This window comes from Salvelinus fontinalis, chromosome 1 (assembly GCF_029448725.1).
Source record: "Salvelinus fontinalis isolate EN_2023a chromosome 1, ASM2944872v1, whole genome shotgun sequence".
NCBI classification, from domain to species: Eukaryota; Metazoa; Chordata; class Actinopteri; order Salmoniformes; family Salmonidae; genus Salvelinus; species Salvelinus fontinalis.
This window is the reverse complement of record NC_074665.1, coordinates 42,924,645-42,939,717: the sequence shown is the minus strand read 5'-3', so window position 1 is coordinate 42,939,717 and position 15,073 is coordinate 42,924,645. Positions and strand designations below refer to the sequence as shown.

The 15,073-nt window shown below is 42.3% G+C and overlaps 2 protein-coding genes across 5 annotated transcripts in view; one reads left to right on the top strand and one right to left on the bottom strand.

Moving 5' to 3' along the window:
- The window catches only part of LOC129854894 (sperm axonemal maintenance protein CFAP97D1-like), a 79,302-nt gene extending 76,484 nt beyond the window's left edge, over positions 1-2,818 (bottom strand). The window contains exon 1 of the mRNA XM_055922040.1: positions 2,692-2,818. The gene's annotated coding sequence lies outside the window, so the exon portion shown is untranslated. The remainder of the gene's footprint in view (positions 1-2,691) is intronic.
- Positions 1-15,073, top strand: part of svild (supervillin d) — a 116,478-nt gene that overhangs the window by 63,820 nt on the left and 37,585 nt on the right. For 3 of the 4 annotated variants that reach the window (XM_055921987.1, XM_055922012.1, XM_055921997.1), the window contains 4 exons: positions 7,560-7,674; positions 10,364-10,681; positions 11,127-11,374; positions 11,704-11,833. In XM_055921987.1, the coding sequence (XP_055777962.1) occupies positions 7,560-7,674; positions 10,364-10,681; positions 11,127-11,374; positions 11,704-11,833 (811 nt within the window). The remainder of the gene's footprint in view (positions 1-7,559; positions 7,675-10,363; positions 10,682-11,126; positions 11,375-11,703; positions 11,834-15,073) is intronic. The other variant, XM_055922005.1, reaches the window with a different exon arrangement.

Sequence of the window (15,073 nt, the reverse complement as noted above, 5' to 3'; positions counted from 1 at the left end):
TGCTAACGTTAGCTCCCGTGCAAAACGTGCTAGCTAGTGAAAGTATTCAGACCCCTTGACTTTTTCCACATTTTGTTGCATTACAGCCTTATTCTAAATTTGATAAAATAATTTCCCACCTCATCAATACACAATACACCATAATGATGAAGCAAAAACAGGTTGTTAGATCTTTTAGCAAATTCACAGGTCTCTTCAAGTCCGGGCTCTGGCTTGGCCACTCAAACACATTGAGACGTGTCCAGAAGCCACTCCTGCGTTGTCTTGGCTGTATGCTTAGGGTTGCCAGGTTGGAAGGTGAACCTTCGCCCCAGCCAGAGGTCCTGAGCGCTCTAGAGCAGGTTTTCGTCAAGAATCTTTCTGTACGTTGCTTCGTTCATCTTTCCCTCTATCCTGACTAATCTCCCAGTCCCTGCCGCTGAAAACATCCCCACAGCATGATGCTGCCACCACTATGCGCCATGTTTCCTGCAGATGTGATGCTTGGCATTCAGGACAAAGTTCAATCTTGGTTTCATCAGACCAGATATTTTTTCCCCCCATGGTCTGAGAGTCCATTAGGTGCCTTTTGGCAAACTCCAAGCAGACTGTCATGCCTTTTACTGAGGAGTGGCTTCCGTCTGGCCACTCTACCATAAAGGCTTAATTGGTGTAGTGCTGCGGAGCTTGTTGTACTTCTGGAAAGTTCTCCCAACTCCACAGAGCAACTCTGAAGCTCTGTCAGAGTGACCCCTTCTCCCCCGATTGCTGTTAGACCGGGTGGCCATCTCTAGGATGAGTCTTGGTGGTTTGAGTGGCCAAGCCAGAGCCCGGACTTGAAGAGACCTGTGAATTTGCTAAAAGATCTAACAACCTGTTTTTGCTTCATCATTATGGTGTATTGTGTATTGATGAGGTGGGAAACGATTTTATCAAATTTAGAATAAGGCTGTAATGCAACAAAATGTGGAAAAAGTCAAGGGGTCTGAATACTTTCACTAGCTAGCACGTTTTGCACGGGAGCTAACGTTAGCAAAATAGTTGAACAAACTTGCATTAGTAGTAAAGGAAACACATGTTTGAACCACTGAGTTGACTATGTCGTGCTTTGTGAGTGTATATTTCTCAGTAGCTAATTACGCGGCCCTCGCTGTATTTGTCGGCTGTTGGCATACTCGGTCCAAATTTCAAGCCATGTTTGTAGCTACCGAGGCAAATACAATGAAGCAGAATGACGGCTGCCATTTGGTCAGAAAGCTGATGAATTCTTCAGGAATCGATTTGGAAATGATTCGCGATTTACATGCTTTAATATATTGGGAATTTATTATTTTTAAGGAATCAAATCTTTATTGGAATCAATAAACGAAGCAAATGTTTTTCATGTTGTTAACTAGTTAGCTAATCCGTGTTGGTATTTTCTGCTGTTGGCTGGCTGCAGCCTCTTTATAACTAATGTTAGCTAGCTAATGTTTGGCATGGTTGCTAGTAAGCTAATGTTAGCTAGCTGACGCTATGTTGCTAACTTTAACTAGCTCAAGATGAGCTGAAACAATGGCTAGCTAGCTACTTTGCTCAAAAAGGCTTTTTGTTGAGTTAGCTAGCTAGCCGTGTCACTACATGCTAGGCCTTGGCTTACTGTTGCGCGATAGGACGTGTGTTGTCGAGTGAGCTAGCCGCGTCAATTCGCACAAACTATATACTGCCCTGTTGAGCTATCTAGCTAATGTTAACTAGTTACACACCATTCGGACAGTATTCAGACTCCTTGACTACATTTTGTTACGTTAGACTTATTCTAAAATGGATTAAATATATTTCCCCCCTTCAAATCTACCGACAAAACCCCATACTGACAAAGCAAAAACAGGTTTTGACATTTTTGAAAATATAAAAAAAACAGATACCTTATTTACACAAGTATTCAGACCCTTTGCTATGAGACTCAAAATTGAGATCAGGTGCATCCTGTTTCCATTGATCATCCTTGATGTTTCTACAACTTGATTGGAGTCCACCTGTGGTAAATTCAATTGATTGGACATGATTTGGGAAGGCACATGCCTGTCTATATAAGGTCCCACAGTTAACAGTGCATGTCAGAGCAAAAACCAAGCCATGAGGTCGAAGGAATTGTCTGTAGAGCTCGGAGACAGAATTCTATCAAGGCACAGATCTGGGGAATGGTACCATGTCTGCAGCACTGAAGGTCCCGAAGAACACAGTGGCCTCCATCATTCTTAAATGGAAGAAGTTTGGAACCACCAAGACTCATCCTAGAGATGGCCACCCGGCCTAACAGCAATCGGGGGAGAAGGGGTCACTCTGACAGAGCTTCAGAGTTGCTCTGTGGAGTTGGGAGAACTTTCCAGAAGTACAACAAGCTCCGCAGCACTACACCAATTAAGCCTTTATGGTAGAGTGGCCAGACGGAAGCCACTCCTCAGTAAAAGGCATGACAGTCTGCTTGGAGTTTGCCAAAAGGCACCTAATGGACTCTCAGACCATGGGGGAAAAAAATATCTGGTCTGATGAAACCAAGATTGAACTTTGTCCTGAATGCCAAGCATCACATCTGCAGGAAACATGGCGCAAAGTGGTGGCAGCATCATGCTGTGGGGATGTTTTCAGCGGCAGGGACTGGGAGATTAGTCAGGATAGAGGGAAAGATGAACGAAGCAACGTGTGCCACATTTAGTCAGTTTCACCCACCGGCCAAATCACTGTAGATTTCCAGCTAACGTTGTCTTGCCTGGACATGTAGCTACAATCCCAACATTTACTGTACTGTCTTTAATTTAGCATGTTAAATTCCGTCACGTTCCCCTCGCTCCTCAAAATATTTAATGCTCATGCCATTTCCCAAATAATTTGACACATTTGTTTACATCCCTGTTAGTGAGCATTTCTCCTTTGCCAAGGTAGTCCATCCACCTGACAGGTGTGCCATCCACCTGACAGGTGTGCCATCCACCTGACAGGTGTGCCATATCAAGGTATAAAATTAAAAAAAGATCATTACACAGGCACAACTTATGCTGAGGACAATAAAAGGCCACCGATATCTCAACCGCAGACCACGTGTAACCACGCAAGAACCAGGACTTCGACATCTGGCTTCTTCACCTGCGGGATCGTCAAAGACCAGCCACCCGGACAGCTGATGAAACTGGGTTTGCACTAGAGGTCGACCGATTATGATTTTTCAACGCCGATACCGATTTATTGGAGGACCAAAAAAAGTCGATACCGATTAATCGGACGATTTTTATGTATTTATTTATTTGTAATAATGACAATTACAACAATACTGAATTAACACTTACTTTAACTTAATTTAATACATCAATAAAATCAATATAGCCTCAAATAAATAATGAAACATGTTCAATTTCGTTTAAATAATGCAAAAACAAAGTGTTGGAGAAGAAAGTAAAAGTGCAATATGTACCATGTAAGAATGCTAACGTTTAAGTTCCTTGCTCAGAACATGAGAACATTTGAAAGCTGGTGGTTCCTTTTAACATCAGTCGTCAATATTAGGTTGTAGTTATTATAGGACTATTTTTCTCTATACCATTTGTATTTCATTAACCTTTGACTATTGGATGTTCTTATAGGCACTTTAGTATTGCCAGTGTAACAGGATAGCTTCCATCCCTCTCCTCGCTCCTACCTGGGCTCGAACCAGGAACAGAACGACAACAGCCACCCTCGAAGCAGCGTTACCCATGCAGAGCAAGGGGAATTACTACTCCAAGTCTGAGAGCAAGTGATGTTTGAAACGTTATTAGCGCGCACCCCGCTAACTAGCTAGCCATTTCACATCGGTTACACCAGCCTAATCTCGGGAGTTGATAGGCTTGAAGCACAGCGAAGAGCTTCTGGCAAAACGCAGGAAAGTGCTGTTTGAATGAATGCTTACGAGCCTGCTGGTGCCTACCATCGCTCAGTCAGACTGCTCTATCAAATCATAGACTTAATTATTACATAATAACACACAGAAATACAAGCCTTAGGTCATTAATATGGTCAAATCCGGAAACTATCATCTCAAACAAGACGTTTATTCTTTCAGTGACTTACTGAAACGTTACGTAATTTTATCTAACGGGTGGCATCCATAAGTCTAAATATTCCTGTTACATTGCACAACCTTCAATGTTATGTCATAATTACGTAAAATTCTGGCAAATTAGGCAGCCCAAACTGTTGCATATACCCTGACTCTGTGTGCAATGAACGCAAGAGAAGTGACACAATTTCACCTGGTTAATATTGCCTGCTAACCTGGATTTCTTTTAGCTAAATATGCAGGTTTAAAAATATATACTTCTGTGTATTGATTTTATAAAAGGGCATTGGTGTTTATGGTTAGCTACACATTGGAGCAACGATACGTACCACATCGATTATATGCAATGCAGGACACGCTAGATAAACTAGTAATATCATCAACCATGTGTAGTTAACTAGTGATTATGATTGTTTTTTATAAGATAAGTTTAATGCTAGCTAGCAACTTACCTTGTCTTCTACTGCATTCGCGTAACAGGCAGGCTCCTCGTGGAGTGCAATGTAATCAGGTGGTTAGAGCGTTCGACTAGTTAACTGTAAGGTTGCAAGATTGAATCCCCCGAGCTGACAAGGTAAAAATCTGTTGTTCTGCCCCTGAACAAGCCAGTTAACCCACCCTTCCTAGGCCGTCATTGAAAATAAGAATGTGTTCTTAACTGACTTGCCTAGTTAAATAAAGATTAAATGGAGGTGTAAAAAAAAAAAAAAAAAGATTGGCCAAATAGGTGTACAAAAATGCAGATTTCCGATTGTTATGAAAACGTGAAATCGGCCCTAATTAATCGGCCATTCCAAATAATCGGTCTACATCTAGTTTGCACAACCGAAGAATTTCTGCAAAAACTGTCAAAAACCATCTCAGGGAAGCTTATCTGCTCGTCGTCCTCACTAGGGTCTAGACCTGACTGTAGCTAGGCTTCATAAATGACTTCAGTTGCCAAATGCTCACCTTTGATGGCCGCTGGCACGCTGGAGAAGTGTGCTCTTCACAGAGGAATCCCAGTTTCAACTGTACGGGGCAGATGGCAGACGTATGGCGTCGTGTGGGCGAGCGGTTTGCTGATGTCAACGTTGTGAACAGAGTGCCCCATGGTGGGGTTATGGTATGGGAAGGCATAAGCTACGGACAACGAACACAATTTCATTTTATTGATGGCAATTTGAATGCAGAGATAACGTGATGAGATCCTGAGGCCTATTGTCGTGCCATTCATCCATCACCTCATGTCGCAAGGATATGTACACAATTCCAGGAAGCAGAACATTTCCCAAACCTAACCAGAACATTTCCTAAACCTAACCTATGATCTGACCCATCACCTTATTCATTACTGCCTCACGCTGGCAAGAAGTGATGTCCCAAAAATCTATACAACACATAAATTGTTCCTAGCCTCCCACGCATAAGCTACTTTCAGTTCTGAACACTGAAACTAAATAATATAAAACTTCAAATAAATAAAACGTGTAAAGTGGTTCTGAAAATAAACTGAATTTCAAATAATAAAAATCTTAAAACTAATAGAAATAAAAACGAATGTAAAAACACAAACTATAATAACCTTGGTGCATGGTGTCTCTGTATAATCTCTATAATCAGTGTTATCTGGCTGCAGGTGTCTACCACTGGGTCATGTCCACTATGTGCGTGTGTGTGTGTGATGTCAATGCGTACCTTCCCCTCTAACCTTTTGGAATTTGACCAGTTCTACTGATTGTCTTCAGTTTCATTCTGAGACCAACCACTAATATTATTACTGTCAGGAATGTGACAATTTTCATTCCTTCATAAATTCCACACACAACCTTGTTTCATTTACTTTCAGGTTACAGTGCATTCGTAAAGTATTCAGACCCCTTGACTTTTTCCACATTTTGTTACGTTACAGCTTTATTATAAAATGTATTAAATTGTTTGTTTCCTCATTAATCTGCACACAATACCCCATAATGACAAAGCAAAAAAGGTTTTTATACATTTGACTTTTTTTTTTTTTTTTAACAATTATGACATTTACATACATATTCACACCCTTTACTCAGTACTTTGTTGAAGCACCTTTGGCAGCGACTTCAGCCTTGAGTCTTCTTGGGTAGGACGCAACAAACTTGGCACACCTGTATTTGGGGAGCTTCTCCCATTCTTTGCAGATCAGATGTTCGATCATCTTTCCCTCGATCCTGACTAGTCTCCCAGTCCCTGCCTCTAAAAAACATCCCCACAGTAGGGATGGTGCCAGGTTTCATCCAGACGTGACGCTTGTCATTCAGGCCAAAGAGTTCAATCTTGGTTTCATCAGACCAGAGAATCTTGTTTCTCATGGTCTAAGAGTCTTTAGGTGCCTTTTGGCAAACTCCAAGCCGGCTGTCGTGTCGTGTCTCTTACTGAGGAGTGGCTTCCGTCTGGCCACTCTACCTTCTGGAAAGTTTTACAATCTCCACAGAGGAACTCTGGAGCTCTGTCAGAGTAACTATCGGGTTCTTGTTCACCTCCCTGACCAAGGCCCTTCTACCCCAATTGCTTAGTTTGGTCTGGCGGCCAGCTCTAGGAAGAGTCTTGGTTGTTCCACACTTCTTCCATTTAAGAATGATGGAGGCCACTGTGTTCTTGGGGACCTTCAATGCTGCAGTCATTTTTTGGTACGCTTCCCCAGATCTGTGCTTCGACACAATCCTGTCTTGGAGCTCTACGGACAATTCCTTCGACCTCATGGCTTGGTTTTTGCTCTGACATACACTGTCAACTGTGGGACATTATATAGACAGGCATGTGCCTTCCCAAATCATGTCCAATCAATTGAATTTACCACAGGTGGACTCCATTCAAGTTGTAGAAACATCTCAAGGATGATCAATGGAAACAGGATGCACCTGAGCTCAATTTCGTGTCTCATAGCAAATGGTCTGAATACTTATGTAAGTAAGATATGTCTTCGGAAAAAAACTCTTGCTTTGTCACTTTTGTGTGTAGATTACTTTTTTAAATATATATATTTTTTTATCCATTTGAAAAATAGGCTGTAACGTAACAAAATGTTGAAAAAGTCAAGGGGTCTGATTACTTTTCCCGAATGCACAGTATAGACATAGATCACTAAAGTGTTGTACCCACATTTATGGTGCTAGGAGTTATTTTTTTAACAGGTTTTTCATTGAACTGAATATACGTTGGAATTGTTAACACGCATGCACACGCACGCACTCACTCACTGATTATATTTTACATAGATTCTGTTATCAGAAGCCCTGAATGAGGCCAGTGCCACTATCAAATCAGAAGGCAAGGTACATTTAGTGCCCATGATAAACACAAATGACAGCCAGCCAGCCAAGGTGTCATAATAAAGGAGATTGTTGGTGCCAGTAATAAAAGTCCTGGTAGGCAACCTCTATCAATGCCATCCTCAATTGTATTTTCTCTGTCCATCATTGTCTCTCTCCCTATTTATTTCTCTATCTCGCTCACTCTCTTCCTTTGTCTCTCGCTCTGTCTTTTTCTGCAGCCCTCCCAAGGAGGAAGAGTCTAAAGGCTCAGAGATGCAGGAGGCTACAGACAAGCGCAGGTCGAAGGGGGAGCGCTCCCACACACAACCGGTCACTGAGTTTGAGGTGAAGAGGGTGAGTCTTTTTAAACATGTGGATGATAGTGTGTTCTACTGTAAGAGCAGTGTATGCATGTGGATGTGTGTTCTTGTATCAGTCTGTGGGGTATGCGTGAGAATTGGTTTGTGTGTATTTCAGGGTTGAGTCGTGTGTTACAAAAATGGATTGAGCGTGTTCATGCTAAAAATACAGGTCTTGTGAGTGGTAGCTACAGGTCAGGGTCGGTTAATTAGCAATGGATTCTGCTTTTGAAGATGTGTTGAAAAACGTCACACTGTAGTTAACCTTTATCATTGTTGCAATGCTTTCCCTTTTTTGTTCATTACTACCTTCGACTCCTCTCCTCTATTACCTCTCTACTTATTTCTCTCCACCTCCTCCTTTCTTCACTTCCTTTTCCTCATCCCATTCCTCTCTTTCTCTCTCTGTCGAATTCAAAATGCTTTAATTGGCATAAAGGATAAGGTCAGTGTTGCCAAAGCTAAATGATTCATATTAAAGAATAGTAGCTATATTACTAAAGAAAACAATACTAAATTAGTATTTCTGTCTGACAATGCCCCTTTGTGGTGAAATACTAATTCTCATTGGCTGGGCTGGCTCCCCAGTGGGTGGGCCTATGCCCTCCAAGGCCCACACATGGCTGCGCCTCTGCCCAGCCTTGTGAAATCCATACTTAATTTTGTGTATATAAATATATATACAGTGCCTTCGGAAAGTATTCAGACTCCTTTACTTTTTCCACATTTTGTTACGTTACAGCCTTATTCTAAAATTAATTTTTTTGATCCTCAGAATTCTACACAATACCCCCATACTGACAAAGCGAAAAAAGTTTTAGGACATTTTTGCAAATTTCTAAAAATACAAAAAACGGATAGCTTATTTACATAAATATTCAGACCCTTTGCTGTGAGACACAAAATTGTGCTTCAGGTGCATCCTGTTTCCATTGATATTCCTACAGATGTTTCTACAACTTTATTGGAGTCCACGTGGTAAAATCAATTGATTGGACATGATTTGGAAAGGCACACACCTGTCTATATAAGGGCCCACAGTTGACAGTGCATGTCAGAGCAAAAACCAAGCCATGAGGTCGAAGAAATTGTCCGTAGACCTCAGAGACAAGATTGTGTCGAGGCACAGATCTGGGAAACCGTACCAAAAAATGTCTGCAGCATTGAAGGTCTCCCAGAACACAGTGGCCTCCATCATTCTTAAATGGAAGAAGTTTGGAACCACCAAGACTCTCTTCCTAGAGCTGGCCTCCCGGCCAAACTGAGCAATCGGGGGAGAAAAGCCTTGGTCAGGGAGGTGACCAAGAACCCGATGGTCACTGACAGAGCTCTGGATTTCCTCTGTGGAGATGGAAGAACCATCCAGAAGGACAAACATCTATGCAGCACTCCACAAATAAGGCCTTTATGGTAGCGGCCAGATGGAAGCCACTCCTCAGTAAAAAGGCACATGACAGCCCGCTTGGAGTTTGCCAAAAGGCACCTAAAGTACTCTCAGACCATGAGAAACAAGATTCTCTGGTCTGATGAAACCAAGATTGAACTCTTTGTCCTGAATGACGAGCTACAAAGATACAGGTGTCCTTCCTAACTCAGTTGCCGCAAAGGAAGGAAACCGCTCAGGGATTTTACCATGAGGCCAATGGTAAATTGATGGTAAGTGATTTTAAAACGTTAGAGTTTAACGGCTGTGATAGAACTGAGGATGGATCAAAAACATTGTAGTACTTCACAATACTAACTTAAATGACAAAGTGAAAAGAAGGAAGCCTGAACACAATACCAATATTCTAAAACATGCATCCTGTTTGCAATAAGGCACTAAAGTAATACTGCAAAAGAAATGGGCAAATAAATTATTTGTTTTGGTCCAGAATACAAAGCATAACGTTTGGGGCAAATCCAACACTTCACTGAGTACCACTCCTCATATTGCATGCATCATGTTATGGGTATGCTTGTCCTCAGCAAGGATTAGCACAAACTGGTTGAATCAGCGTTATTTCAACAAAATTAAGTTGAACCAACCTGGAATAGACATTGAATTGACATCTGTGCCCAGTGGGTAGGAAGATTTTTAGGATAAAAAGAAACGGAATAGAGCTAAGAACAGGCAAAATCCTAGAGGAAAACCTGTTTGTCTACTTTTCAACAGACACTGGAAGATAAATTCACCTTTCAGCAGGACAATAACCTAAAACACAAGGCCAAACATACACTGGAGTTGCTTACGAAGACGACATTGAATGTTCCTGAGTGGCCTAGTTACAATTTGGAATTTGGAAAATCTATGGCAACAACCAACTTGACAGAGCTTGAGGAATTATTTTAAAGAATAATTGGCAAATATTGTACAATCCAGGTGTTCAAAGCTCTAAGAGACTTACCCAGAAAGACTGACAGCTGTAATCACTGCCAAAGGTGATTCTAACATGTATTGACTCAGGTGGTTGAGTAATTATCTAATTAATATTTTATTTGAAATAAAAAATTAAGTAAACATTTTTCTTCCGCTTTGACATTGTGTTTTGTATAGATCCTTGACAACTGTTTGAATCCCACTTTGTAAAAAATGTGTTTCTCATTTCTTTAGCTTACCATTGTACACTCTAGATGTTGTAATTTCAATGAAGTTTTCTGATTCATAATTCGATAATTCCCTTGTTCCTCCCTCCCCCGTCCAGCTCTCGTCCTCCAGTTCCCCCCTACCCCTCTCCGACCAAACACCATACCCCAGAAGCAAGGACGAAGAGGACAAGTCCCTTATACCCTCCCAGCCTGTCTTGCTGCAGCGCCAAGACTCGGGCACCCGCAGCGGCATCAAGGGCATCCTCAAAAAGAGTCGTTCCACTAGTGTCGAGTCGGACTACAGTGAGGGAGGAACCCCTGAAAGCACCCCCACCACCGGGGCGGTCCGACAAACCAGCGTCACCCTGAGCCACCCCGAGAGCGACGAGGAAGATGAGGAGAAAACAGAGGAGGTGGAGGAAGAGGAGGACGAGGTGTGTTTTCTCACTTCTTAGTATGTAAAAAACAGTTTGAGGATCTGAATTTATATACGTCTCTATATAATCTCCATTGAACATGTGTTTTAGTCTAGGACTGGGCTCAATCTGTGCCTGGGAAATCGGCCCTATGTAATTTAGTATCCACACTAGTTTCCCACTATGATCATCTGGATTATGTGAAATACTTTATTTCAGTTGAATGACTGTATAATAGATCACTTGCTAGAGAAAATTGTTCCGATGATAAGAGGGCGAAATTGTCTTGGAAAACGTTGGTTGCAATCAGGACTAAAAAATAACCCCGACATCCGCTTTATGGAGCTGCAATCCGGTGGCGGATGATGGTTGCAATTGAGATCAGCTGTGCGGGTGATTTTTAGCGTGTATTGATGGTTTAACGAGCGATCAGCCCAATCAATAATTATTGTTGTTATTTCAGGAAGATGAGACGATAGTGGACGATAGCCCTGACGGTGGGCGTTTCAGTACCCCCCAGATGCAGAGGGGCAGTGGGCGTGGTGGTAGCAGTAGTTCAGCGGAGGACCTCCAGAGCCGGACCCCCTCTCCAGACGAGAGCCTGGGGGAGGAAGAGATGGAGAAGATGTCGTCGTTGGACACGGAAGATGGAGAGGATCAGGATATGGATAGCAGTCTGGACAGCAGTGTGGGGTCATCCCTGAAAGAGAGGTACAGTAGGGGAAATTTAAACGCATGCACACACACATGCGTTTTCATTTTGTAGACATCGCCTACCTATCATAAAACAAATGACTGGTACAGGTCTGCCCACTTCATACATGGACATTGACAGCATTTCTACCTCTACAGTGTATTTTGTATAAACATACTGTAAGATGCATATTCTATGATACTGTATAAATAAGATATATTCTTACGATTCAGATGTAGTCCTTCACACTTTGTGTGTTACTCTGTTTGAAAAATAGCCTATACATTACATGTGATTTTCTTTGCTAGTAAGGCCTACATTGACTGCCCTCCTCTCCTTCTCCCAGGCTGGCTGAATTGAGCAGTGGTGAGGAGGAGTGGAAGGCCAAGCTGAAGAAGCCCAAGGATCTGGTGCAAAAGTCCCTGGCTGACCGTTTCAACCAGCTCCAGGACTCTGGAGATGCCTGGAAGAAGAAGGTAAGTCTGGGCCTCTGAGTCACTCTATACAGAGGACTGGAGCTGTTTGTGAGGCTAGGAATGAGGCTCGATTTGGGCTTTGGAAGTTTGGAGAAACTCTGGGTCTGACAAGGTTAAGGACTGGAGGCCTCTGAAGCCTGGGCCTCTGGTAGTGATCATGACCCAGGAAATGTGACCTGTCTGTAAAGACTGAGACTCGGTCTGGGTTTTGTGGTGGAAATGTGCTGATCCAGTTTGCTTTCCTGTGTGTTGTGCTAAGAAGAGAAGGGTGGGAAAGCGGAGGAAAACGACGGGAGTGTAGTAGGGTGGGGGTAGGAGGTTGAGAAAAGGGTGAGTGTGGCTAAGGTGGGGAGGGGAAGGAAAGGGGGGAGTGTGGTGGGGTGGGTGGGGAGGAGATGTGATGTGGGGAGGGATATTTGGGAGTGGTTGTGCGATGAGGCCAAATCCAGGGCCTAGCCATGCAGCTTCCCAGAGAAAGACGCACTCATAAAAATAAAATACCACGCAGTACAGGGTGTTTCCTGTGGTTCTCCTCCCGCGAGTTGGTCTACTTCCTGTTTCTCCCTTTATTTGTCTTTCTCACTTTCTCTCTTTCTGTCCTACACGTACATACATACTCTCTCCCTCTTTCTGTCCTACACGTACATACATACCCTCTCCCTGTCTCTCACTAATAGAAATAAGAAATTAAAGTTCTCTCTGTACTTTTCTGTGCTACACACACACATTCTCTCTTGCTCTCTCACACACACAGAAACATAAGTGTAATTTCCCGCTCATATAAAATATACAAAAACACATGCTCAGTCTCTCCTCCCTCTCTCATTCATACACTCTTTTTCCATCTCTTTCACTCACACCAAACTCCCTTACCTAATCTATCTCTGTCTCTAACTCACTCGACATATCATGTGCTCGCCCTCTCCTTTTTGTTTTCCAACTCTGAATGCATCATCATGTTACTCATTTATATAACGTTTGTGGCACGCATTTGTGGAGCTCTTCACAAATCGCCAGAACATTTCAATAGGACACTAGAAACAATGTCATCTTTATTCATATGGATGGAACATCTTTCTAGGCTTCCACATGAGACAAACCTCGATGGGTGTACTGGTTATGGTGAAGCTTCCATCCGAGAGTAGCTGCCATCTTCCCTATAAATACACTCTTAGTCTGAAAATCCCATCTCAAGTGTTCACCGGGAGCCAAAGCATTCTCAACACAAATCCCAGAAACATTCAATTGGGCTCCAGAAATGATGTAATCTTCCTTTATACAGACGGGGTCTTTACGATTTTTATTTCAACTTTATTTAACCATGTAGTTCCATTGAGGTCAGAAGACCTATTTCCCAAGGGAGACCGGACTATTTATTCAATTTATGTCTGTAATTTATGGATAAGTCCACAGTTAACCTAAAAAGTGCATCGGAGGCATTCACAGACAGCTCAGAAACGTCCCAGGGAAAAAGTATGCCAAGCTTCCAAATATGCCTGTGGATTTCTTCCTTTAATCCATCTGAGGTCACTACTGATGAATTGGACTGGAACTCATCATGCTGCAGCTGTCAGCATTGCAGAGAGAGAGGGAGCACAAGTTTATAAGGAGACTAGCTACCACCAGAGCCAAGGTACAATGTATCATTTTGATACCAAATTTGACCCTGAATGCATGAAAACTGTCAATTGAAATCAATAAAAACAAAACTATTGAGTGGGGGTGAAGTGCAACAGCTAGGAGGGGGGAAATGAAGTCTATTCAATCAATAAAGTTGATTCAAAACAGTGAAACACTTCACCAGCACACAAGTTGTGCCCCTCATCATCTTGGGTGGATATAATGGTGAAAATCATAGTTCCAGATGCTCTATTATAATTTTTTTAACTCTAGGTAGCACCTTTAGTTTTCCAGGCACACGTTTAGGAAAAACAGGAACTCTCCTCTGAGTCGCTGTGGAACCGAGCCGGAACAGATGTTGTTGCTCTTTCGCCGTCGTCAGGAGAATGGGGCATGGAACATACACCGCCGCCACCTTCTCTCACAAGCTACAGATGTTTCCTGCTAGCGCAACATTTTCCACTCTGGTGTCATTTTTTATTTATTTTTTAAAATGCTATTGAAAAAACATTTGTTGGAGTGTATGAGTGACACTGATTTGTATGTGGCTGTCACTTATTAGTGTACTCTACATGCAAAGTTCTACTGTCATTCAGTGGAGTAAGTTAATCTTTTGTAGCGAAAATGCTAGTTCTCATCTTGAATTCCAATGTGACTTGTTGCTGGGTTCAAACTTGACCAGAGCTTTGAAATATTCAGTGTTCCGAATACTTTTGTGTAGATAAGATGGGTACTCCAGCCTTGTTATGTTCCCCTCTACCTAAAATAATTTGACCTAAATTGGTTACATTGAAATGTTATGTTAACGTGGACCTGGATGATTTTATGGTGGCTTTGCGGTCCCCTGCTTGGAAAATAATTTAGCTAGGAGAAACACTGGCTAATACTTTTATCCTTTTTTACAGCAACAAATACCACAAAACCTATGAAATTCATTCTCACCTCCCCCAACCTGCAGTAAACCTGTAAAAGTTTCCCCTCTCGCCAGTAACTGGAGGTCTGCCTGACATCTGTCGACTAGGCTATAGACGGATTGGTTGTTTAGCAACCAAACCGATGCTTGCACAACTATGGGGCAAAACAGATGGGTTTGACTTAGATTGTTGATAACATGTAAACTATATTTTGTCTCCAATTTTTATTGAAAACATAAATACATTTGCACATTGAGCACTTGTTTCTCAAACACATCGTTACAGTTGTTGGTTACCTAGCTAGCTAGCAAATTGTAGCCATATTAGCATAGACATGGTATCACGAACAAGATCAAACGAATTGAAACAACCCACTTTTTATTCACCAAATGGCAGTTTCTTGTCATTGTTGCTAGCTGGCCATCCAGAATCATAACACACAGGCCTTGAGTGCATCGTTTTCGTGACGTTGTCAGCTAACCCATCTATAACATCCTTAGAGTGAAAAACATAAATGTAATGACATTTAGGTCTCACAGGCTGCCTCCAGTGCCATAACAGTGAGCTCACCACAGCGATGTGTGCAACTCCCCCTCCCGCCCACTCCCACCTGTCTGGGCTTGGGATTGGTTGGACGTTTGTTCTCCCCGAATCAAAATAGGAGAAACAGTCTTTTCTGTGGAGATGAAAGACGAGAGCCATATGC